Source organism: Peromyscus leucopus, chromosome 22, assembly GCF_004664715.2.
Source record: "Peromyscus leucopus breed LL Stock chromosome 22, UCI_PerLeu_2.1, whole genome shotgun sequence".
Taxonomy (NCBI): Eukaryota; Metazoa; Chordata; class Mammalia; order Rodentia; family Cricetidae; genus Peromyscus; species Peromyscus leucopus.
In genome coordinates, this window is record NC_051081.1 from 34879835 (window position 1) to 34906357 (window position 26523).

A 26523-nucleotide genomic window follows, 5' to 3' on the forward strand; every position below is an offset into this window, starting at 1 on the left:
CTCATTAAAAAAAAAAAAACCTCAGAAAGTTAATACCATGTACTTAAGCAACAGAGACATAATGAATTAGTCTCAATAAGTCACTGAGCAAATACAAACCACTGGAAGAGTGAAGGAGGCTGAGCAATGTGTCCAGTAAGTATCTGACAATGGTGCGTAACTGCTCTGTGGACGATGTCTGAATCAAGTCTTCTGGAACTGATGTTTCGCTCAATGTCTTCAGACTTGCACCTATGGCTACTTTGAGCCTCTGCACTGCATTATGAGCCAGATTTAGTTGAAGCTGTAGCCGAATACAATCTTGATAAGCAGAAAAAACCCTACTGTCTTCCTCAACTGCTTTGTCTGGTTTTCGCAAGAAGTACTGTGCATTGTTTGCACTGTTGAGAGGAGGAAGATCAATACTCTGCAAAAGAGCTTCCAGACGATGACAGGCTAAGTTATATCTATGAGTAAAAATAAATTAAGTCATTCCTTCAGTCTTCTTCTGTAGCTACACACTGAAAAGCACATCTCTTAAAATACATTAAAGTATAACTACTATGAAGAATTATTGTTGGGCCAGGTACTGTGGAGAACACCTTTAATCCCCCTACCCTAGAGGCAAAGGGGGGACAGCAATCTGTGGCTGAAGGACAGCCTGGTCCACACAGTCAATTCTAGGTCCCTCAGAGCTACAAATAAAGACCCTATCTTAAAGAAAACAAGGCCGGGCGGTGGTGGCGCACACCTTTAATCCCAGCACTCGGGAGGTAGAGCCAGGCGGATCTCTGTGAGTTCGAGGCCAGCCTGGGCTACCAAGTGAGCTCCAGGAAAAGGCGCAAAACTACACAGAGAAACCCTGTCTCGAAAAACCAAAAAAAAAAAAAAAAGAAAGAAAGAAAGAAAACAAAACAAAACACCAAAACTACTGTTGACAAATATTAATAAATGATACAAGTTAGTTAACAAAACTCTCATGCTTTCAATCCTGCTGTAATGTACCTTTGCTCCTTTCCTTTTTTTTTTTTAAGGTTTTATAAAATCTTTATTGACAAATAATTCACAGAGTATACAATTTGCCTGTCTGCACAATTTGATAGACTTTAGTCCAGCATCCTCATAGGCCCATGACACCATCACCACTTTCTATTTTACAACATAGCTGTCTTCAATTTCATATACACATATAATGTATAGTGATTACATTCCACCTTATTTTTTTTAAATGAACATAATATTTGCAACTGTAACCATTTTTAAGTTCACAATTCAGTGGCATGAATTACATTCAAGATATTAATTACGGGCTGGAGTAATGGCTTAGAGGTTAAGAGCACCGACTACTCTTCCAGAGGTCCTGAGTTCAATTCCCAGCAACCACATGGTGGCTCACAACCATCTGTAATAAGGTCTGGTGCCCTCTTCTGGTCATACATGCTGTATACATAATAAATAAATAAATCTTTAAAAAAGATATTAATTACACTCATGATATTAATTACATTTGTGGTATTCATTGATTACATTCCCAGTATTCATTCAATAACTATATTTATGATATGATTTATTACATTCATATTATGTCCTGATACTATGGTCCATTTGTAGGGCTTTTCCATCAGACAAAACAGAAACTCTGTACTTAAGAAATCACTGCTCTATATTCCTTTCTTCTCCATCTTGAGATAACATCTTATCTTTCTGTCTCTATGAATTTGTATAGATCCATATCTGTCACCATGCACAAAACTCAAGTCCAAGTAGATCAGAGACCTCAACATAAATCCAGTTACACTGAACTTGATAGAAGAGAAAGTAGGAAGTACTCTTGAACGCATTGGCACAGGAGATCACTTCCTAAATATAACACCAGTAGCACAGACACTGAGAACAACAATTAATAAATGGGACCTCTTGAAACTGAGAAGCTTTTGTAGAGCAAAAGACACGGTCAATAAGACAAAAAGACAGCCTACAGAATGGGAAAAGATCTTCACCAACTCCACATCTGACAGAGGGCTGATCTCCAAAGTATAAAAAGAACTCAAGAAACTAGACATCAAAATACTGAACAATCCAATTAAAAAATGCGCTATAGCGCTAAAGAGAGAATTCTCAAAACAAGACTCTCAAATGGCTGAAAGACATTTAAGGAAATGCTCAACATCCTTAGTCATCAGAGAAATGCAAATCAAAACGACTCTGAGACACCACCTTACACCTATCAGAATGGCTATGATCAAAAACACTAATGACAGTCTAGGTTGGAGAGAATTCGGAACAAGGGGAACACTCTTTTGCTCCCTTCTAGGTAGATACAGAAATAATTTAATAATATATGAACAATGTTCCACTAACCTGCACTGTATATCTTCTTGTAAAGCAACCATCATTGCTAAATGCTGGTCAATTTCTGGCTGGTTGGCAGATTCGCCTTCGCCTCTTAGAGGATCATGCATCAACTTCAGTTCACTTTCCCAAGGCAAGATATATGTATGTCCATAGTAAAATCCTAATGGGATCTTTGCTCTGGCATTTGTGCTTCCATAACGTCCAGTGACAGTTATCTGAAGTGAAGAGTTAAAAATAAGCAAACACGTACATGATACAATAAAAAAAATCTGAGCTATGTATTTTGAAAAATACAGATTTACTTCTTCAACTATATGTCAATGTATTACTAAGAAACATGAAAAATATATACATTTACTTTCTTAAAGCTTTTTACCTTCATGAATCTGCACACAGGTGGTGGTATTAAGTCATGAAGACTTAGTGAATGGGTGCTTATATCAGTTGCCACTACCAAATGCCTCCCATCCACTTCTTCTCCTAACGTCCATATGTCAATTGATAAGGAGGCCAAGTCTCCACAAGTGGGAATCAGTACATCTGTCAATAGTATAGGTCTTCCAAAATCCAAGGTCACAAATCTCCTGGCTCCTATGAAGGAAAAAGAAGTAAGTGACCCACCAAAATAGGGATCAAATAACCAAATTATATACTCAAAAACAGATTAAGCAATTCTTCGTAAAAAAAAAAATCAAGTTATTAAACTATAAATAAGTAGATAAGTAAAAATAGCTTTATCAATACTTATTCATAAAATCTCTTAATTGCTTAGTATGTCAAGGCTCAAGATTTGACCTCTCAACAAAAAGCTGCTAGTGATGGTGGAACTATTAAGGTAACTCCATGTAGTTAAAAGGGAGGTTTATTTGGGAGTTTTATTTACAACAGGTAAAAGGATAGATTACAGGGTCTGGGAGAGGTGACGTGCAGCCCAGCGGTGTTCTCTGGAGAACTCTGTTTCATCTACCATCCAACAACCAGGATTACCAGGAACCAAGAGAGCCAGCATATCTCAGCTCGTAGGCATGACAGTTACCAGAAGCCTCAATGCAGGTAGTACTTCCAGGTCAAAGCTGGAACAACTACTCACTACAAGCTAGAGTTTTGAAAGCCTGAGGTCAAAAATTTTAAGACAGTTAATTCGAAAGCACTCAGCTAGAGTAAAGTCTCATATTTATTTCAAACATTATAGTTTAACAACTAAATCAGTGAATACGTTAAAAGGTATATCTAATAAAGTACCTGTCTTTTATTCAGACACAGAAGAACATTTTCTGTCTTAGTTTCGCCACTAGATAGATTAGCCATACCAAGATGTAATTTCATTTGTAAGAGTCTTGTTAACTTCTGGGCCAAGAGTCTAATATACTGGGTTTAATATGTGGTAAAGCATGGTTGAAAGTACACAGTAACAGTACCATCAAAAAATATAAATCATAGGCTGGGCGGTGGTGGCGCACACCTTTGATCCCAGCACTGGGGAGGCAGAGTCAGGTGATCTCTGAATCCGAGGTCAGCCTGGTCTACAAAATGAGTTTCAGGACAGCCAGGACTACTACACAGAGAAACCCTGTCTCAAAATAAAAAAAGAACACATACTGCTCTTTCAGGAGCCATGTTTGATTCTCAGCACCCACATCAGGCTCCTTGCTCACAACCAACTCTAACTCTGGTTCCAGGGAAATCCAACTCCTCCACTCTCTGTGGGCACCTGAACTCATGTGCACAAAGACAGATAAGACAGACATCATGCATGCAAACACACACACATCCATTCACAAACTAATGCAGACAGACGTGCACACTATACAAATTAAAAAGAAAGCTTTTTTTAAAATGCCTCAAGGCCTCCAGAAGATACAGACAACTCAAGTGGCTGCCCCAGAATGAATAGAGCAAGCACCGTCTTTCTAGGTCAGCACCATATCAGAAAACTTGAGAACAGATTTCTATTTCTGGTCTTATACACAACAAAAACAAATCCCTTTATTGAAATAAAATGCAAATCATTAATAATACCATAATTCTTTTTCATTGAATTGGTATGAGGGGCAGTTTAGCAATCTTTACCATCTACACTCTGCAGAGAAAAAAAAAAAAAACGACTAAGATGTACAAGAATAGTGCTGATTTGACAGAACTATATTAGAAGAAAAGGCAATTTCCAAGAGTTTCTGAAACAATAAATAAAAGTCTAGTTCACTTCCTCACAGGCTCGTAGGATGCAGTTGTATCCATGTACAGTATAAACAACTGTACCCATACAGAGCAACAATTTTCCCTCTATGTTATCAGCACCAAAGCTCCTACCAATTAATAATTAAATGGGCAGAAAATACCAAGAGAATGTTATAAGCTTTAAATTCTCTCTTCTAGAGCAAATAAGATTCAATTATTAATATAATGGAAAGCACAGATATAATATGTCCATTTTCCTCCTAAGGATATTAAAATTTTGCTGTTGCTTTAGTATAGAACTGAATAGAATTAGAAGGTAAAAAATAGCTAAGATTTATTGGTAAATATGCATACTCCCACACCAATTACAGATTTCTGAAATACTCCATGACAGAAATGTAGATATAATGCTAGCTTCAGGACACTACCTTACAGCCTTATTTCTGGCATAATGGTAACTGAGCAACTACAGTTCAAGCAGACTATTTGTATCATTCATATTTCAATAGGCAAGATTTAGATAGAATAATCTCACTTTTTCAATGTAATTAGCCAACCTATACAACTTGCACCTTCCATGACTCTTATTCTTAGTAGCTAATGTAATTTGTTTGCAATAAGTCATAAAAGGGCCAACAGACTTAGGAAAGAAAAATAACTTTAGAAATGCAAAGATTACCTGAATGCATTCGCTCTATAATAATGGACTAGTGAGGTGGAGGCTGAAGAAAATGTGAGGCATGAGAAATTGCAAGGGCTAGACCAGAACCAAGTGGATTCTAGAAAAGAAAACAATGTAAATGTACTGATACTACTGTTGCTCTAAAAAACCATCTAACCATAGCATTAAACTAACTATTCTCATTTCCTGATACACATTTTGAAATATTTTATAAAAGAAAAGTTATTATCTATTGAAAACACCATTTACCATTCTAGACTTGTTGGAATTTTTGTTATGTGCAGCAAGATTCACTGCTGGGGGATCAATGACTGAGCCTGGAAAAAGCTGTGCAAGCTCGGCATTAATCACAACAGAAACTGCTTCCTTAGGGGGAGTGAGTGGTGGAGTCATAAAAAGTGGTGTTGTTTTTGGAGTAGGTGGAATAACATCAGATGGATGGATGAAAAATCCAGGGGCAGCCACTGGGTTGGAAGGCACAGAGTTGTGAACAGGACCTGCTGCTGATGCTGCTGATGCTGCTGATGCTGCTGCAGCTGCTGCAGCTGTTGTCTGGTGCAACTTGGCTTCCAGCTTTGCTTTCTGTAAAAGAAACAAAGGCAACACCTATAGAAGAATCCTGACTACCTACATTGTGAGGAGCACTCTATGATTCCATATAATGAAGTTAGACAGGATCAACTAGATCCTCGTTACATGAAGATGAAACTGGACTCAACAGCACAGGAAGCCCTGCCTCACAAGGACACATCTTGAAATGCTGTCTACAAATTTCCTGTACGTTAGGGAACTAGAAATGGAGCAAAAGATGAAAAGTAAGCAGAACAATTAAATGTAAATAATAAAACCAGGTTCTGCTAAAAACAAAATGAACCAAAAATAAATCAATGCTGACTGACCTAAGTTCTCAAGAGCAATTTGCAAAGTTTGCATTTAGTCAGCAATTAAATCTATAAACCATATTATCATTATTGCTATACTTAGAATTGAATTAATATAATTGGTCTTTTTAATGTCCTATATTCTCTACTCCATGAAAATTGTAACTGGTAACTTTACAATGTTTCTCCAAGAGTTTTTAAACATAAAATAGAATTAACTTCAAGACTCAACAAAAAGTATCATTTTCTCTCAATCATGTATTAAAAATGCATTCATATAATTTTAATACATTTAAACATATCACAAAGACTTTACCTCAATTTTCTGTTGCAAATGATTAGCTCAGATTGAACAACCTACTTCTTTTATGAAAATAATGGTCATTTTTACAGTACTTTTCAGCTTTTGAAGTTTAGAGACAGCATGAACAAAGAGCCAAATACTCTCCAACCTGTTGCTGAAGCTTCAAAAGCTGCTGCTGTTTCTCTTGCAGCACCTGTAGCTGTTGCTCGGCTGAAGCCATTGCATGAGAGAGAGACTGCAAAGCTACCTGGGCTGCTGAACTCAGGGCTGTCGAGGCTTCCCCAACTGTCCCAGATGATAGTCCACCTACTGCAGGAGTAACCCCGAAGGAACTCACTGGCATAAGACAAGGAAAAAACAAACAGACACCAGGATGAAGAAAAGGCTCACAGAGGTACATAGTCAAAGTACATAATTTGACATTAAAATTATATTCAGTATGTGACTTAAAAAAAAGAGGCTGGGATTTCATTCAGTGTGGTGGTATTGTGTTCCCCGAAATATTGTGTACCCTAATAAACTTATCTGGGGTCAGAGACAGAACAGCCACAATATTAAACATAGAGGATAGGCAGTGGTAGCACACGCCTTTAATCCAGAGGCAGAAATCCATCTGTTCAAGGATACAGCCAAGCATGGTGACTCACGCCTTTTATCCCAGGGAGTGATGGTAGAAAGTAGAAAGGTATATAAGGTGTGAGGACCAGAAACTAGAGACATTTGGCTGGTTAAGCTTTTAGGTTTTGAGCAGCACAGTTCAGCTGAGAGCCATTCGGATATGAGGACACAGAGGCTTCCAGTCTGAGGAAACAAGACCAGCTGAGAAGTTGGCCAGGTGAGGTTAGCTGTGGCTTGTTCTGTCTCTCTGACCTTCCAGCATTCACCCCAATACTTGGCTCCAGGTTTGATCTTATTAATAAGAACTTTTAAGATTCATGCTACAATTCAGTGCTAGGGCACTTGCCTAAAAGGCTCTGGAACCCGAGTAAAATCACCAGTATCATCATATACATATAACACTGCAATGTAGTGTTACCAATACTGATACTCAAAATCTAAGAGGGTCCTAGATCTCAAATCTCAAATCAAAAATTTGAGTCATGCCAGGAGGTGGTGGCGCATGCCTTTAATCCCAGCACTGAGAGGCAGAGCCAGGTGAATCTCTGTTAGTTCGAGGCCAGCCTTGTCTACAAAGTGAGTTCCAGCAAAGGGGCAAAGCTATAAGAGAAACCCTGTCTCGAAAAACTAAAAAAAAGAAAACAAAGCAATCTTCACCTTACTAGAACCTCAATACATATATATGTACTTTAAATCTGAAGTGTCATCAACACACTTCATAAACTAAACTTAGTGATTATTACCACAATGAAAAGATACAAAGAAAAATTTGAAGGACAACACACTAAAATTAACTGATAAATTCTTTTAAAACTCTATCCTTTCTATAACCAAAACCCAGGATTATAAACTGTGACGTTTCCTGTTGTTGGTATTTTTTAATCTGCTTCTTTGACAGGACTAGGAACTTAATTCAGCCTCTTGAGCACACTTGGTGTCTACCACTGAGCTATACAAGGCCTGTTACATTATAATGAAGAGGTTGAAATGGCACTTGCTTAAATAAGGTATCCAGTAAATCAGTTAAAGAAACAATTCAAGTCCTTCTATGGAAGAAATACAGACTTAGGCCAAAATACATATATCCTTTTTTTGTTGTTTTGTTTTCATTTTTCAAGACAGGGTTTCTCTGTGTAGCCCTGGCTGTCCCAGAACTCACTCTGTAGAACATGCTGGCCTCTAATTCACAAAGATCCTTCTGCCTTTGAGATTAAAGGTGTGTGCAACAGCCACCCAGTAAAAATACAAATATTATTTATTATAAAATTTTTAATTTTTTACGCCAAAATATAATTATAAACATAAATATAAAGAATGAGGGCTGGAGAGACGGCTCAGTGGTTAAGAGCACTGGCTGCTCTTCCAGAGGACCTGGGTTCAATTCCCAGCACCCATATAGCAGCTCACAACTGTCTGTAACTCCAGTTCCAGGGGATCTGACAACTCCACACCAATGTACATAAAATAAATTTAAATAAATTATTTAAAAAATGAGAAAAGTATATACATACACTAGAAAAAACAGAGAAGAAAAATCAAAATATTTCTGAGCAAAAATACTAAACTATTACAATTCTTTATTTTTTTTAAAACCACAGCAAGTGTAGATTTACTAAGGAAAAGTGAGGAAAACTCTTTAAGTTGGGAAGGATCCAAGGGAGGCATACCATATTATATTCTTTTACCACAAGCTCAAGATGTAGACTAGCAGTTTTCCAAAACAGCTACCTTATTCTGACCACAGGAGGGCAGTGTCTGTCTCACAAAACAAAAAAACAAACAAAAAATTCTACTGGAACTGTTCAAACTACAAAACACAATTTAAACAAACTACTCTTATGACAATATGATCAAACATGAAAAAAAAATTAGAAATCAACAGTATAGGGCTGGAGAGATGGCTCGGTGGTTAAAGGCACTGTCTGCTCTTCCAGAGGTCCTGAGTTCAACTCCCAGCACCCACATGGTGGCTCACAACCATCTGTAACCGGAGCTGATGCCCTCTTCTGTCTGATGCCCTCTCCATCATGCAAATGGAGCACTCATATGCATAAGATACATAAATAAATAAATCTTTAAAAAATTAACAGTATAAAGAACTCAAGGGCACGGCTGGAGAGATGGCTCAGCTGTTAAGAGCACCTACTTACTGCTCTTCCAGAGGACTCGGGGTCAATTCCCAGACGCCACACGGCCACAAACAACTGTTTGTATTCTAGTTCCAGAGGACCCAACACCCTCACACAGACATACAAGCAGGCAAAACAACAATTTCAATTTCTCCTTAAAGTAACGTTTCTTCGTAAATACACGTTTTTAACTTTTTTTTTTTTTCAAAACAAGACTTCTTACTAATACTCGTTCTGAAATGACTTCTAAATTCCGTATAACAAAATTGTGAGCGGGGGCGGGGTGTGTGTGCCCACTAAACACAATTTCGTCGGTCCACCTTCACTTTGGCTAAAGCAAAGTGGAGGCCCGGTAAACTACACGTCCCACCATGCATTGCTGCCTTATTCAGAGTAGGTCTCTACGGAAACAGAAAAAAAAAAAATTCTCCAAGTCCCACCTGTTACTTCGTTTCTAAACACCTCCTGCACTTTCAGCTCGGACGGCAAACACAAAAGCCTCGTGACCTGCCGTTGGCTCCCAGAGCCAGATAAGCAGGGGCCCCGGGGTCTGGTGGCACCAGCGCCTCGGCGGGGGAAACGCCACCGAGCTCCAGCGCTCCCCTCTCCTTTCCGGGGCTGGATGCACGCACAAGCCTCCTCCTGCCTGCATCCAATCGGGGCTCTCCAAGGCGACCCTAACCGCCGCCCTCTGCGCGCGCTTTCGAGCCCCTCAGCCCGGCCGCGGGGCCAAGTGACCTCCCTTCCCCGGAGACCGGCAGCCCGGCGAGAAAGCCAACTCCCGCCGGCCTTGCCCTCCGCGCCCCCCTCCTTACCGTCTTGGCGGCCTCCGCCCAGGTCCTGCCCTTCTTCCTACGGCCCTTTTCCCTCATGTCGGGTCCTGAGGCTCCGGCTGCCTTCCCTTTGATTTCGAGACGGTTTATTTGTGCAACTTCGGCTGTCCTGGAACTCACTCTGTAGACCAGGTTGGCCTCGAACTCACAGAGATCTGCCTGCCTCTGCCTCCCGAGTGCTGGGATTAAAGGTGTGTGCCACCACCGGCTGAAAGTATTTGTTGTTAATGATACAGAATGCATGTATAGGGGGCTAGGAATAAACCTCAGTGCAAACATTCCTGCCTCCCCTAGATACTGGGTTTTGAACCTGCAGCCTTGTGTTAGCCTTGTACCACTCAGCTATACTCCCGACCATTTTGTTGTTGTTTTTGAGACAGTCTCCCTGAATTATCCAGTTGTTCTTGAATTCTGTCTGTAGCTTGGGCAGCCTTTGAACTTGCCCTCCTCATTGCTCAGCCTTTCCAGTGCCTTCACCATGAAGGCACAGCTCTAGAGACAACCTATTGTCTAGCACGTAAGAGATCACTAGATGGGTTCCAGCAGTTCATACAACCTCTTTTTATTATTGGCAATATTTCCTGTCTCAAAAGCGGTGTCCTGGCACATTCTTGTCTTCCTAGCACTAAGGCAATTAGAAGCTTAAGGTTGCCCATGAGGTCTGCTGAGAAGCAAGTTCCAGGTCAGCCCTGGCTGTATGAGACACTGTGTCAAAAAAGAACCAACAATAAAAAGTGTGTGTGTGTGTGTGTGTGTGAGAGAGAGAGAGAGAGAGAGAGAGAGAGAGAGAGAGAGAGAGAGAGAGAGAGAGAGAGAGAGAGAGATGTGGATTCCTTTGTGGCTTTTTGAAACAGGGTGTCTCTCTTTGTAGCCCTGCCTCTCTCTGCCTCCTGAGTGTTGGAATTAAAGGGGTGCATCATCACACTCAACCTACATGTGGATTTTTTGAGTAAAAGATTGATACCTTTCCTCAAATTTTAAATTTATTTTTATTTATTTATACTAGGGAACAAATCCAGGACTTCAACATGTAGGCAAGTGCTCACCCACTGAGTTTACATCCTTAACTCTCAGTTCAAAAGGGCTATATTACTTAGAAATAAAAAAAAAAAAAAAGGTTGTTAGTAAGTTTGAGAGACCGTCAGCTACTGATCACAGGATTCTGGCAATTGATACGTATATATATTTATATATATTTTCACCAATCCCTTTAATAACTCATAGCACTATACATAAGATTCATGGTACATGCCACCTCAGTTCAAAGCCTGTCTCTAGTCAACTCAAGAAGGCCCAACTCAAGCCAAACCAGGGAGACCTCTAAGAGCTTGAGGCCCTAACCAGTCTTGACCAATTTGCCAACTCTAACATGCTTGCCTAAAGTCAGGTCATGACTGGGAACCGGCTCTACATTGGTTCTGCTCAAAGTCCATGCCTCTGACCCTACATGGAGCAATAGCAATGGTATTATGTGACAGACATTTCCTGGGGAAACACAGAGACACAACATGCTCATCTACTCACTTCAGTAAGAGAGCCCACAACAGACCAAAGTAAGAATTGCACCAATGTCCAATATGACGAACCAATGAGTTTTGTATTGGGGTCACTAACAAGAGCATGGGTGAGTGGTGACTTACAAGGAGCAGGAATGACGGACAAAAGCAGCTGCATCACCAGAGAGCCCAACCAACATGGGTGCAAGCTCAGAAAACTCCAGCTTGACCGAATCTCTCTCTCTTGTTAGGTGGTTTTCCTGATCAGAATCTTGTTTGTTTGTTTGTGTTTTGAGACAGGGTTTCTCTGTGTATCCCTGGCTGTCCTGGAACTCATTCATTTAAGTTATAAGAGCTAGTTGAGAAAAAGCTTAATCTAAGATCAAGCTTTCATAATAAGTCTCCATGTCCCAAAGAAAAGTCCAGTTACATTTGGCGTCCAACATGGGACATATAAATCCACATAGTGCCTGAGAAAGCTAATAAAAGTTCCAAACATGGAGATGGATGCAGCTTCCTGGTGAACCACAGTCTCTCAGGTATGCTTAGTGCTCTGGGCGTGCCTGTGGGACCCAAAGGGGGCAGAGCCAGCAGCCAGTGCAATGTGTTAATTGGAGCTGTGTGGCAGTCAGAAAACCGTGTGCAGGTGTGCACACACATACATACACACACATAGACAGACAGACAGACAGATACACACAAAAGCCAGGTACAGCCCGGAAAAAACCTCTGAACAGGTTACAGAGTGCTTAAAAATATGCTTAGGTGCTAAAGAAAGAAAAAATGAGTATAGACAATCATAAAATAAATAGTTTAAAAATAATAAAATAAAGTATTTTAAAAAGGAGTGAAGTAATATAAAAAAAAATTAGCCATGTAAGGATGGGAAATACACAAGATGCTCTGATCCTGTATGTTGCTCTATTGACTTTAAATGTTTGAACTGCTGATGAGCAAAGGACAAACATTGCTGAGAGATAATTAGATCATATATATAAAAAATACTAAATTAAACCAGCGTATAAATATTAAGGATGTCTTAACTTTAGAATGAAAGTCAAAAATTGTGTTGCATTGGAGGAGAGGTTATGCCTTTGTTTTCACATAAAACAAAAAGCTATGGATTTCTTCAAAATTAATAAAGATCATGTTTGATTGGGTAAGACCACCTAAAAATCTTGGCTACGGACATAAAGGAAAAACATAAACAAAAAGAAGTTATCTACAAGGCAGGTGACATATAAACTGATCCTTCTACATGGGAACAGCTCTGAGACTAAAGGAAATAGGATAAAATTTGTTGGCTACAGAGTACTAATGACAATTTGGTTATACAGTCCAAATGGATTTATAAAGCTGACAGATGCCTTTTACCTGCTCAAACATAGAACAATACAAATCATCTTTAGCTGACTTGTGCGCACTGCACATTCCGTACTTGTGTTGATGTAGATATATTTGTTACCTTTAAAGTTTGCCGGGTGGTGATGGCGCACACCTTTAATCCCAGCACTTGGGAGCCAGAGGCAGAAGGATCTCAGTGAGTTTGAGGCCAGCCTGGTCTACAAAGCAAGTTCCAGGACAGCTGGACTGTTATACAAAGAAACCCTGTCTCAGAGAGAAAAAAAAAATTATGTGTTTTCAGAAAGAAAAAAAAAAAAAAAAAAAAAAAGACCAGACACAGTAAAAACAAGTAGCCCAAGTGATCCAGCCTCTTAGAATGCCTCTGTTACAGTTTCCTCAAAATTCTACATCCAGAACAAATTTAAAGCTGCTAGTTGAGATGGTCCTCCCTCACAGACTACCCCACCCAGTACTTCACTTTCCCATCACACAGAGACTAAACAAAAAATAATACAGCTAGCTCTCCCAGGACTTGACCATTATCCCAGTTTTCTCAAGGTCCCATAAAAATGTCATCACCCCCAGACAACAAAAAGCAGCCTAAAATATACAACACCCACATTTCCAAGAAGTAGGGTGGGTAGTTTTTGGTCATTCAATGGGTTAAAAATGTTTGTCGCCGGGCAGGGCGGTGGTGGCACACGCCTTTAATCCCAGTGCTTGGGAGGCAGAGCCAGGTGGATCTCTGTGAGTTCGAGGCCAGCCTGGGCTACCAAGTGAGTCCCAGGAAAGGCGCAAAGCTACACAGAGAAACCCTGTCTCGAAAAACCAAAAAAAAAAAAAAGTTTGTCATCATTTGGGGGCTTGGTTGCAAATTGCTTGCTCTGCACTTTTTTTTTTTTTAAAGATTTATTTATTATGTATACAGTGCTCTGGCTGCATGTACCCCTGTCCACCAGAAGAGGGCACCAGATCTCATTATAAATGGTTGTGAGTTACTGTAAGGTTGCCAGGAACTGAACTCAGGACCTCTGGAAGAGCAGTCAGTGCTCTTAACCTCTGAGCCATCTCTCCAGCCCTGTACTTCTTATTTACTCAGTTAATATTATATGAGGTCTCTGATGAGGTTAAAAAACTAGATATAATTTTATAGTTTGCCTTATTACCAAATCAAAAAAAAAAAAACTAACAAAAGGGATGTAAAAGTTATGAGGTTGAGGGACATAAAACTTGTTTATCAAAGAAAGTGTTTTAACATCAAAAAAATATTTTGAGATTGGTAATAGAAGTTATGATAGAAAATAATTTAGGTATAAAACTTTGAACTCGCCAAGATAGGATAGGTAATATAGAAGTTTCTTCAAATTTGCCAAATACAAATGGACTGGACATTGTAAATGCAATCCTTACTTGACAATTGTTCTTTTTTTTAAAAAATGTATTTTTATTTTATTTACATTAGTGTTTTGCCTGAATGTTCGTGTGAGGGTGTCAGATCCCCTGGAAATGGAGTTACAGATAGTTATGAGCTGCCATGTGGGTGCTGGGAATTGAACCTGGGTCCTCTGGAAGAGCAGCCAGTGCTCTTAGCCACTGAACCATCTCTCCAGTCCCAGATAATTGCTCTAATTCTATATAGGTTTACTGTGTTAGAGTTAAAAACCTTTCCTTTTTATTTAGACAAAAAGGGGCAAAGGTTTCAGAATATTTGTTTACACTGTGTGAAGATGTGTCACTATGCTTGATTTAATAAAGAGCTGAACGGTCAATAGCTAGGCAGGAGAGAATAGGCGGGACTTCCGGGCAGAGGAAGGAACTTGGGATGAATCTAGGCCTATGAGAGATGCCAGCAAGGCACTGAAGAAGTCAGACATGTGGTACAGAGGAGATGTAACCGAGACACTTGACAGAACCTAGACAATAAAAACGGATTAAGTTATAAGAGCTAGTTCAGAAAAGGCCTAAGCTAAGGCCAGGCTTCCATAGTTAATAATAAGTTTCCATGTTGTTATTTGTGAGCTGGCGGCCCAAAGAAAAGTCCTACTATACTCTGTAGTCCAGGCTGGCCTCACACTCACAGAGATCCGCCTGCCTCTGCCTCCTGAGTGGGGAATTAAAGGTGTGGCCACCACCGCCCTCCCTGATCAGAATCTTAACCCCTGCAACTGTTGACCGCCATTTATACCATTGGTAGGCACCTTCAAAAATCAAGTTTTTATGTTCTCTGGGCGTGTGACCTTCTTGGAGCAAATGTTTCAATTTGGAGGGAATATTGCAAATAGAAGGAATAGGAATACGACCTTCAGCAAGTGGCTATATGGGGCAAAACTTGATGGTCTGGGCCAGACTTCCCATCTAAGTTTCTTACACATGTGGGAACTTGGACATACACATCAATGAATGTGAGTTTTCTATCCTAGTATACCTTGTCATCAAAGAGGGTGAATCCCCACTTTTTCCCCCTTCTGTGGGATCTGGCACTTCGCTAAGTACAAGATTTCGCTTCTGCAGGGCTATGGCCAGCAGGAGCATTGAGCAAAGGAGAAGACAGATAATATGTTGAATTACAACCTTCACATAATCCAGAGCCAGACACAGTGGGAAGCTGAGGCAGGAGGATTATGAGTTCTAGACAGCCTAGGCTACATAACAAGTTCTAGAATCGTTTTCAACTATGAATTAAATACCAGAAACTGGAAGAGAACAAAGATATGTCTGTGCCTTCATTATTATATTTGCAATGTTTTTATTTATGTATTTTATTGTATTTTATTTGTTCTATATGTGTGTGGGTGCATGTATGCAATGGCAAACGTGTGACAGGTCAGAGGACAGCTTTTAGGAGTTAATTCTCTCCTCTCATCTTGTGGGTCCCAGAGATCAAACTCAGGTTATCAGTCTTAGCAACAAGTACCTTCACTTGCTGAACCATCTCACTGGCCAACAGATGCATTTTTTGTGTGTTTTTGTGGTTGCTGTTGTTTTTAGTTTTTGAGACATGGTCTCACTACCACAGGTACATTTTTTTTTCTTTTTTTTTTATTGACTGCTTATTTATAAGGAGGAACTAGACAAAGGAGCACGAAGAGAAAACTAGAGTTGACTGGGCTGGGCTGGGCTGCAGGTGGCTAAATGCTGTGGGCCTGCAGGAAACAGGAAGGAAGGCAGAGGAACTGGAGGCCAGCCAGAAGTATCTGGGAACAGCCCAGCTGTGTGACTCTTTAGTTAGCACAGGCTTTGTCCAGCCAGATGTCCTCAGCATCTTGTTGGTCCCCACCCCCGCCCCCGAGTAATTTGACTATTCATTCTGAAGTTGTCTCAAATGTTCCTCATAATCACACAGACTCCTCAGAGGCCGAATACATTCTTCAAATTTATTTATTTTTGTTGTACTGGGAATTGAATGGAGGGTCTTGCTCATACTAGGTAAGTGCTCTAAACTGAACTATATCTCTACCCTCAAATCATTCTTTTATTTTTTTCTAATTTATTTATTTATTTATCTATCTATTTATTTATTTTTGGTTTCTCGAGACAGGGTTTCTCTGTGTAGCCCTGGCTGTCCTGAATGAAACTTACTCTGTAGACCAGGCTGGCCTCGAACTCACAGAGAGCCACCTGCCTCTGCATCCGAAGTGCTAGGGTTAAAGGTGTGTTCCGTTGCTGCCCTCTGGCCCTCAAACCATCTTTACATGCCCATTATAACAAGAGATTTTTTACATAGAGGGGAGACACAGCCGGGACCTAAATAGGTTTCGATTCCTCCTGACATTGTCATTTACTGATTGATAAGAAATTTTTTAAATATTTTTTTAATTCTTTGAGAATTTCATTTAGCATATTTTGGTTATATTCACCCCCTCAACTCCTCCCAGATCCCCACCACCACCACCTCCCTTAGCCGCTCCAACTTCATAGCCTTTACACCCATGGCCTCCCAGATGTGCTGTCCATATAATTCTCCATGGGGCCGGCCATCCACTGGATTTGGGTGACTACAAGAAGCCATACCCTCACAGAAAACTGACTCCTCCTCCCCCAGAGGCCATTGTTCCTCAGTTAGGGTTGGAGAGCAATTTATGTAGATTTTTCAAGCCCTCAGGGTTATCTCTTAAAAGATGCACTGAGGCTGGGTAATTAGTGGTGCATGCCTTTAATCCAAGCACTCTGGGGAGGCAGAGGCTGACAGATCCCTGTGAGTTTGAGGCCAGCCTGATTTACAGAATAAGTTCCAGGACAGGTTCCAAAGCTACACAGAGAAACCCTGTCTCCAAAAAAAAAAAAAAAAAAAAAAAAAAAAAAAAAAAAAAAAAAAAACAAAAAAACAACAACAAAAATAAAAAGACAGACTGACTTGCCCAATGAATACTCAATTTAGTGTCGTGCATGATGGTTCATGATTGCAATCCTAGTACTCAGGGAGGTGGAGGAAGAAGGATTGTTATGAGTTCCATGCCAGCCTGTACTACACAGTAAGTTTCCGAACAGTGTGCACTATATAACTAGATCTGTCTGCAAACAAATAAAACCACAAAGATGTATCTTTAGTAAGGCATGGTGATGCGTGCCTCAAGTCCTAGTGACTCAGGAGAGTAGCTTGAGTCCAGGATTTCAAGGCCCTGTCTCAATAAATAAAACAAAACATGGTGGCACACAACTTGAATTTCAACACTAGGAAGGTTTCAGGAGAATTAAAAGTTAAAAAAAAAAAAAAAAAAAACAGAAAGAAAGGGAGGGAAGGAGGGGTTGGGGGGTAGATAGAAGAAGGGAGGGAAGGAGGGAGGGTAGGAGGGAGGGAAGGAGGAAAGAAAGAAAGGAATGGACTAGAGAGATGGCTAGATGGTTAAGAATACTTGCTGTTCTTCCAGAGGACCTGAGTTCAATTCCCAGTACCCTGATCATGTGGTTCACAATTACACAATTTTAACTCCAGCTCCAGGGGATATAATGCCTTCTTCTGGTCTTCAGGGACACCTGCATTTATGTGTGAGGGGCTGGAGAGGTGGCTCAGAGGTTAAGAGCACTGGCTGCTCTTCCTGAGGTCCTGAGTTCAATTCCCAGCAACCACATGGTGGCTCACAACCATCTGTAATGAGATCTGGCGCCCTCTTCTGGCCTGCAGACAACACTGTATACAAAATAAATCTTAAAAACAAAAACAAAACAAAACAGACGAGTTCCTCTCTAAGCCTGGAGCTCACATATCCATTAGGCTAACTAGTAAGCCTCAGGGACTCCTTGTCTGCACTCCCGGGGTGTTGGAATCACAGGCCTACTCTGATACATCTAGCCTTTCATATGGGTGCTAGGGATCCAAACTCAACTTCTCATGACTTCCTGACTGGGCCATCTCCCAATAGCCTCTCTCAATTCAAAAGGTCTCTCTAGCTGGACCTTATTTTAGAGTGCGCATGTGTGGATTCCTTGCCATAGCATCGACGTGGAGGTCAGAGGGTAGCTTGCAGGCATCGATTCTCTCTCCACACTCCGTGTGGATCCTTGGGGTACAATCAGGCTGTCAGCTCTGGCAGCAGACACTTTTACTCACTGAGCAATCCTACCAGCCCTAGCCTAGTAATGCTCTTTTTCTTTCCTTCCATGCCGGGGATGGAACTGAGTGTGGTGACTGATATGTCGTGTACCCTAATAAACTTGCCGGAGGATCAGAGGACAGAGCCAGCCACTAGATTAGACACAGAGGCCAGATAGTGTGGCACACACCTTTAATCCCAGTACTGGGAAGCACACAGGCCTTTAATCCCAAGAAGTGACGGCAGGGCAGAGGAAGTTATATAAGGCGTGAGGAAACAGGAACTAAAGCAGTTCAGCTGAGACCCCCTTCCGGTGAAGACTCAGAGGATTTCAGTCTGAGGATGCGTGGAGTTGGTGAGGTAACAGGGGGTGGCTGTGGCTTGCCGGCTCTGTTTCTCTGCTCCTCAAGGCAAGCTTTATTAGGGTGCCCAGTATATCACCACAACCGAAAGCCTTGAACAGGCTACACAAGCGCCCTGACAGCCAACCTCATCCCCCAGCCGCAACAGGTAACTTTTCATCGAGCAATCGTTTCTTCCCTAGTGTGCTGATCGATGCACGTGGTCTCCAAAGACTTTTAAGCCCTTGCTGAAGAAGCGAGAGAGAAAGGCAAAAATGAAAAGCGAGCACAGGACAGAGAGGCCAAAGGGAGAGAAGCAGGCAGTCAACGACTCCGCAGTGACACTCATTCCTTTATTGTCAACCGTGTTCATCTGGACAGGGCTGGGGCCCGCAGGCTGCAGGCGGCACCTCGCCGGGGTGCATTTCAACTGAACAGAAAGGCTCCGTCCTAATCCAAGGGGACAGAGGCTCGGGTTCTATATATATATATTTATATTTATATATTTGTACAGTACATATGTCCCAGACAGTCGTATGTATAGAGTGACAAGAACGGGCCACTTTGTACCTTTATTTCCATAGCAACAGACATGGAAATTTGGTACTTATTAAGGCCCTTACTTTATCAATCAAATGTCTGATACATTAAAAAAAAAAGGGGGGGGGGAGAGACAGACTAAGACCCAGGACCTCTGGTGGCTCTGTCCCTAGGGTATCTTACATTGCATGTAGCGCCCCCTGCACAGGTAAACACGCACAAACACACACGCACACAAACACACATATACAATACCACAGGCAGGGGCTCCTCCTCTGACCACACTTTGGGCCTAGCCCTCAGGCTGGGGTGCTGAAGTGGGGTATATTGTGCTATAAGACTGTGAGGGACAAGCGACTCAGACAATGTGGAGTCAGTGTGTCCAGGTGATAAGTGGGGTGGTACATGCAGCTTCATCTACAAATGGCAACGAGGTTAGGGGGAGGTCCCACGCTGCCCAGGTCACATGGGGAGATTCCTACACACAACTCCTGCCCCAGATACAGCTAAACCTCTGATCCGAATCCTGAGTGTCAAATCATCACAGGGCTCTGCTGGAAAACTAAGATTGCCTTGAAGGTCAGACAGCCGAGAGGCCCAAGGGTCTAGTCCAGCAGAACAATAGAAAAAACACAACAGTGGAATTAAAAAGCAAGTGATCCTCAGCCGGGCAGTGGTGGCGCACGCCTTTAATCCCAGCACTCGGGAGGCAGAGGCAGGCGGATCTCTGTGAGTTCGAGGCCAGCCTGGTCTACAGAATGAGAGCCAGGACAGGCACCAAAAAACTACACGGAGAAACCCTGTTTCGAAAAACCAAAAAAAAAAAAAAAAGCAAGTGATCCTCGGAGGAGAACGTGATTGGTTTCAGAAGAGCTTAATTCCCAGAGAAGAGAATGGCCCACTGCCCTTTGCCACACACAAAACTTGCAGCAGATCTATCAGCTTCATGCATTACATAAATCACAGACCTGCGCATAAGCCAGGGAAAGGGACTCCCAACAGTAGGGCACCTGAAATCCTAACTTCCTGTTCGCTCGCACCACTGAAATGACTCCTTACCACCCACCAAAATATACATCTTGAAAATAAATCAACATATTTGGCAGTATAATCCTTACTAGTAAGAGAATTTCATTAATTTTTCAACCAATAAATAATAATTAAGTAATAAACTGTTCAATGTTGACGGCAGAAATGACTATTCCTAATCCAAGAAATGGTGTGCTCATCAGCATCTTTTGAGTAGCTCCAAGGCTTGAAAAAGATTAGATATAGGGCTAGGCATAGTGGTACACGCCTATAATCCCAGCACTCTGGAGGCAGAGGCAGGAAAATGGCTGCAAGTTTCAGACCAGCCTGGTCTACACAGTGAGTTCCAGGCCAGCCAGGGCTACACAGGGAGACCCTGTCTCAGAATGAAACAAAGCAAACCAAAACAACAGAAACAGAGGATCATGGACGTTCCCTAGAGATACATCCAAGAAAGCAATTAGGGAAGGAATATAAGTTTGTTGTAGGATAAATAGAACTGGATGATTTTAACTTAAATTTAAATACTTAAATTATTATTTATTTTCTCTGTCTCTCTCTTTTTTTTTTTTTTTGCTATGGAACCAAGGAAGATCTTAAACTTCTGATCTGCCTACCTCCATCTCCCAGGTGCTGGGATTAAAGGTATGCATGCACCACCATACTCAGTTTAAACCTGAATGTAAGAAATGTATTTAATCTTTAGTTATTTGTAGGTCTGTGTCTGTAGGTGGGTATGTGCATGTGTGTGCAGGTCACTGCAGAGGCCAGAAGAGGGTGCCAGATCCCCTGGAGCTGCCTAATGCAGATGTTGGGAACTCAACTTGGGTCCCTCTGGAAGAGCAGCAAGTGCTGTCAATCATGGAACCATCTCTCCAGCTTTGATTTATTATTATTATTTTTTTGAAATAAAGTTTCCTTATATAGAATGGGCTATCCTCATTGGCAATTCTCCTGCCTCAACCTGAGTGACTATAAGCAACTTTGTGGGATTGCATATATATATAAAAGCATTTTAAAAATAAAAACTGGGTATCACAGCTCACATCTATAATCCCAGCACCTGGGAAGCCACGGCAGGAGTGCCTGAAATTTGAGGCAAGGGCGGGCCACATAGCAAGCGGATACTAGTAGCAGGCGAGGGCTACACAGAAAGGCCCTACCGAGAGAGAGAGAGAAAGAGAGAGAGACACAGAGAGAGAGACAGAGAGAGAGACAGAGAGAGAGACAGAGAGAGAGAGAGACAGAGAGAGAGACAGAGAGAGAGACAGAGAGAGAGAGAGACAGAGAGAGAGACAGAGAGAGAGACAGAGAGAGAGACAGAGAGAGAGACAGAGAGAGAGAGAGGAGAGAGTTAGAGATAGCTCAGCAATTAAGAGCACATATTGCTCTTCCTGAAGACCTGAGTTCAATTCCCAGCACTCACAACCACCTGTAACTCCAGCTCCAAGGGGGTCCATGCCTCTGGCCTCTGCATCCATGTATACAGACACACATCGTTTCAAAATAATAAAAATCAATCTTAAAAAAATACGTTTTATCTTGCATGTAAAAAATAAAGGTCAATGAAAATTAACTTTTTAAAATAGAAATTTACTTATCACTTGCAATACCTGGAGACATTTTGGGCTGTCACAGAGGAAGGTGAGGAAGAGCCGGTCCACACAAGTAGTAAAGAATGGATCAAGTTTCAACAAAACAGTGTCCCTCCCCAAGATGTGACTAAGAAATAGGGGTAATAGGTAAATCTGGCAAAGATTGTGCCTGGGTGTGTTTCTTGTACTAGCCGGAGGGAAAAGCAAAGGATTTTGCTATCTGTATTTAGTAAGGGACAGAATGACACTGATTCTTTCCACTGTGGACTGAGATCGGACAGCTTCAGGGAACAGTGACCAAGGCCACTGTGAGGAAGCCACACCTCGCCTGAGGACAGGCAGTTTGTTCACCAAAGGAACTTCTTGGAGGAGACGGAAACAAAGGGACCCGAGGGGGACTTCCCTTGTTGACAGTCCACGCTGTTTCCACACCGCTCTGTTTCCTGCAGGTCTCATGGTGGCCACAACTGTTCGGTTCACAGTTCCCAGTACAAGGGTGGAGAGGGCTGGTAATGAAGTGGAGTTGGGGAAGCCACGAGTTCTTGCCAAGGCTGGAGAGCCCGGGGATGAGTCTCGGTGAGGCTTACTGAAAGTCCTTGGGGAAGAACCCTGGAGGCTGGAAGAGTCTGGGACCCAGAAAGAGGCGAGCGAGGCTCAGTCCACCAGGAGTGCCGGCCCAATGCCATTAGGCTATCGCTTGCCCTCCACGGACACCAGCAGTTTCCCAGCCCCAGAAAGTGGCGTCACGGGCTGCTCACCGTCAGACCAGAAGATGGAGACTATGGAATGGACGGGTAAAGGAAGTACTGTCTTCTCAGGCACTAGGCATCTTCCCTTCTGGAGGCAGCTGACATGAGGAGGAGCTTTGGGGCCTGACTGAGGTGTCTACCCAGTCAGAAGAAGGAGGCAGGCCCAGGCAGCTCAGGTGAGGGGATCTCTCCTCACTAACCAAGCTCCATGAATAAATAACATGAATTAAATAAAGGAGACATGGAAAACCAGCAGAGGCACCATCTGCCAGTTTCTCACCCCTTTACACACACTGGTATACACACATACACACACGCGCGCACACACACACACATGCATACATACCACGCACACGCACCAAGCATCAGATGCAATGAGTCAGGGTTGGCTGCCCTGTCCTAGGAGTCTGTATGATGGGCAGCCTGACTGAAGGCTGTCAATCATGGTCTACCACTGCTGCGGGGTGCAGAGGAGCGGAGGCCGTGGAGGCATGAGCGGTGGTGGGTGGGGTCCGCTGAGGACTCTGGCACCTAGAGACAAATCAAAGGAGAGACCAGAAAACAGAAATTCAAGGTTTTTCCTCTCTCTCTCTCCCTACCCCTCTCCCTCTCTCTCTTTTGGTTTTTTCGAGACAGGGTTTCTCTGTGTAGCTTTGCGCCTTTTCCTGGAACTCGCTCTGTAGCCCAGGCTGGCCTCGAACTCACAGAGATCCGCCTGCCTCTGCCTCCCAAGTGCTGGGATGAAAGGCGTGCGGGCCCCCCCCCCACCGCCCGGCCCCACCCTCTCTTTTAGTTGCCACTCAAACCCTCTCCAGCCTTGACCAACCCAGGCACTTCCCCTGCATCCTAAAGTCCAGGGCTCACTTTCACCACGGTGGCACTAACCAAGATCTTGACTTTCGCACTTTCGACGTGGAAGGTCTTTCCAGAAAGCTGTCCAACCTCATGAGCCTCTCCATGTGTAGAACCCGTGGATCTTGTTCTTGGTCATGAGAAAATTCCATCTCAAAGATAGCTGGCGGGGAAACATCCAACTCCAGAAACATTATATTTTCAGCCTGCGGTAAAACGATACATCGGACGTGAGCAGTAGCCTGTCTTCCGGGCACACTGGATCTTGGGTATCACGAGGATGATGGGATACTTAGAGGAAGCACCTGCTGTAAGCATCCCTTCCCCTTGGGTTTCTCTCCCTTCCCCGGCATCTTACCCTGTATCTGGGATGGGACCCCATTGCCATGGCAACCCGAGCATACTGGCTAATAGGTCTCTTGTAGCCCACAGCAGAAGTTGGCCGCTTCTTCATTTGACTGTTATTCCTAGAGAGAAAATGGAATATTAGAATGAATTTACTGTTGGTTTTAGTGGGCTTTCAGATCTTCCCAGACAGGGTCTCATGCAACCCAGGGTGGCCTTGAACTCGTAGCTGAGGGTGACCTTGAGCTACTGATCCTCCTGCCTCAACTACCAAGTGCTAGGATTATAGTCATGCACCACTACGCTCGATTAGAAGTGATTTCTTCAAACACGAAGAGCAAATGGCATTGTGAAGAATGCTAACCAGGTAGCTGGGGGGCCCTGTGGACTTCAGGTGCTAAAATTTCCTTGTTCTAGTACAACCTGACAGCTTAAATTGGAGAAAACACACACCTTATCTGTCTTACGTCTCTCATTTTTTTTCTCTCACAGTAAAAAGGGCTGATCACGTGCTGGAATGAGGACCCAAGTTCAACCCCCAGAGCCTATATGCAGTGGTTTGAATGAGTTGAACATTTGGTCACCAAGGAGTGGCACTATTTGAGAAGATTCTGAGGTGTGGCCTTGTTGGAGGAAGTGCGTCACTAGGGCCAGGCTTTGAGGTTCACAAAAGCCCAAGCCAGGCCCAATGTCACTCTCTCTTCCTGCTGCATGCAAATCCAGATGTAGAACTCTCAGCTACTTCTCCGCACCATGGCTGTCTGCATGCCGCCATGCTTCCTGCCATGATGATAATGGACTAAACCTCTGAACTGGAAGCCACTCCAATTAAATGCTTTCAAGAGTCGCCATGGTCCTGGTGTCTCTTCACAGCAATAGAACACTAAGTGTTGTGTGATATTTTGATGGCATTCTGATCCTCCCGAGACTGTCAATACAGTTTGTTTTGAATCAGAGGGGGGAGCTAGCTACTAGCTGACCAACATTAACCAAAGAGGTTTTGGAGGAGTGAGGACAGAGAGTCACAGGAAGTAGTCTGGTAGGGGGGCTTAGAGAGGGTCTGGGCCTTTTTGGACCAAGGAACCAGAGAGAGACAGAGACAGAGACAGAGACAGAGACACAGAGAGAAGGGGGTCACTGGTCTCTTCTCCACTGTTCTTTGATCATTCAGGTTCTTACCCCAATATCTGACTCCTGAGTTTTTGTTGATAAAGAATAATTAGGTAAACACTTCAACTAAGACACCATGTAAAAACAAAGATGCTAAGCATGGTCACATACATTTATAATCTCAGTTCTAGGGACACAGAAACCGGAAGAGCCTGTCCAGTTAGTCCAGCCTAATCGGTGAGCTCTAGGCCAGTGAGGGACTGTGTCTTAAGCAAAAGGTGGATGGTGCTTAATAATGACACCTGAGGTTGTCCTCTTATCTTCGAAGGCGTGTGCACACATGTGAGGTGTTCCTCAGCACACGGAAACACATCCATAAAATGGTTAAACTAAGGCCAGATGTGGTGGTGCATGCTTGTGGTCCCAGCAGGGAAATCAAGAGTTCAAGATCAGCCTGGGCTACATGAGATCTTGTCTAAAACAACCAAAAAGAAAGTGAGACCAGAGCTGTGGAAGTAGCCCAGTGGGAGAATACTTGCCTGCCACATTCAAGGCCTTAGGTTCAATCCCTAGTACAGCAAACACACAGAAATGGAGGAATGGAGACCGGTAGCATTTGTCCTTTGCTTTGAGACAGTACCTGCGTCAAAAGCTACACGGGGTGATAAAAACCCGTGGTTCCGGATTTGGGGTGGCCGAGGTGGAAAGATCTCTGCAGACTGCTCACCAGTTAGTCTGGTTTAATTGGTGAACTCCAGGTTTGGAAATAGACCCTGTCTCAAAAAATAAGATAAGAGCTGGCTCGGGTTAAGAACGCTGGCTGCTCTATCAGAGGTCTCCGGTTCGGTTCCCTGCACCTACATGGTGGCTCACAGCCATCTGTAACTCCTGTTCCAGGGGGCCGGATATTCGCTTCTGGCCATTGCACACATCCCGTACACAGGCGTACAAACACTAATATACACATAAAGTAATAGAGATTGAAAAATAAGATAGCTGGGTGTGGTGGTGCACGCTTTTGATCCCGGCACCGGAAGAGGCAGAAGCAGGCAGAGCTCTGTGAGTTCGAAGCCAGCCTGGTCTACATTTCCCAGGCTAGCCAGGGCTACACAGTAAGACTGTTTCAGGAAAAAATAAAACAACAACAACAACAAAAAAGGTAGGGCTAGTGAGATGGCCCCACTGTTCGGGGGCACTTACACTCTTCCAGGGGACCCAGATTCGGTTCTTAGCACACCCACATGGCAATTCACAGCTGTCTAATTCCAGTTCCAGAGGATCAGAATACCCTCTTCTGGCCTCTGAGGACACCAAGTATGAACACAGTACACATATATACATGGAAGAAAAACATTCATACATGTTAAATAAACAAACAAACAAATACATAAATAAAAACTCAGGCTGGGTGGTGGTGGTGCATGCCTGTAATTCCAGGGCTTCATTCATGATAGGCAGTAGTCTACCTACTGAGCTATATCCTTACCTCCCCCGCTCTGGAAACAGTCCTATGTCACCATCGCTGGCCTTCACAGTTCTTCATCTTCCTGCCTCTACCTCCCAAATTCTAGGATTACAGGCATGGGCCACCACACTCAGCCTCTTTTGTGCTTGTGATACAGGGTATTGTTA

At 42.8% G+C, this 26523-nt stretch overlaps 2 protein-coding genes across 2 annotated transcripts in view; both read right to left on the minus strand.

Annotated features, from left to right (window-relative positions):
* Positions 1-364: 364 nt before the first annotated feature.
* LOC114696463 (baculoviral IAP repeat-containing protein 6-like) lies at positions 365-18852 on the minus strand. The gene is made up of 8 exons (XM_028874168.2): positions 18820-18852; positions 9567-9978; positions 6528-6715; positions 5444-5776; positions 5192-5291; positions 2711-2925; positions 2341-2549; positions 365-446 (listed from the first exon to the last, which is right to left on the minus strand). The coding sequence occupies exons 1-5, from the start codon at positions 18850-18852 to the stop codon at positions 5220-5222; spliced, it is 1038 nt and encodes a 345-aa protein (XP_028730001.2). The 3' UTR covers positions 365-446; positions 2341-2549; positions 2711-2925; positions 5192-5219.
* A 2960-nt stretch (positions 18853-21812) lies between these two features.
* Positions 21813-26523, minus strand: part of Kif3c (kinesin family member 3C) — a 36962-nt gene continuing 32251 nt past the window's right edge. Inside the window, exons 6-8 of the mRNA XM_028874190.2 lie at positions 23795-23903; positions 23470-23642; positions 21813-23115 (exon numbers count right to left, since the gene is read on the minus strand). Coding sequence (XP_028730023.1) covers positions 23022-23115; positions 23470-23642; positions 23795-23903 — 376 coding nt within the window. The 3' untranslated portion in view covers positions 21813-23021. The remainder of the gene's footprint in view (positions 23116-23469; positions 23643-23794; positions 23904-26523) is intronic.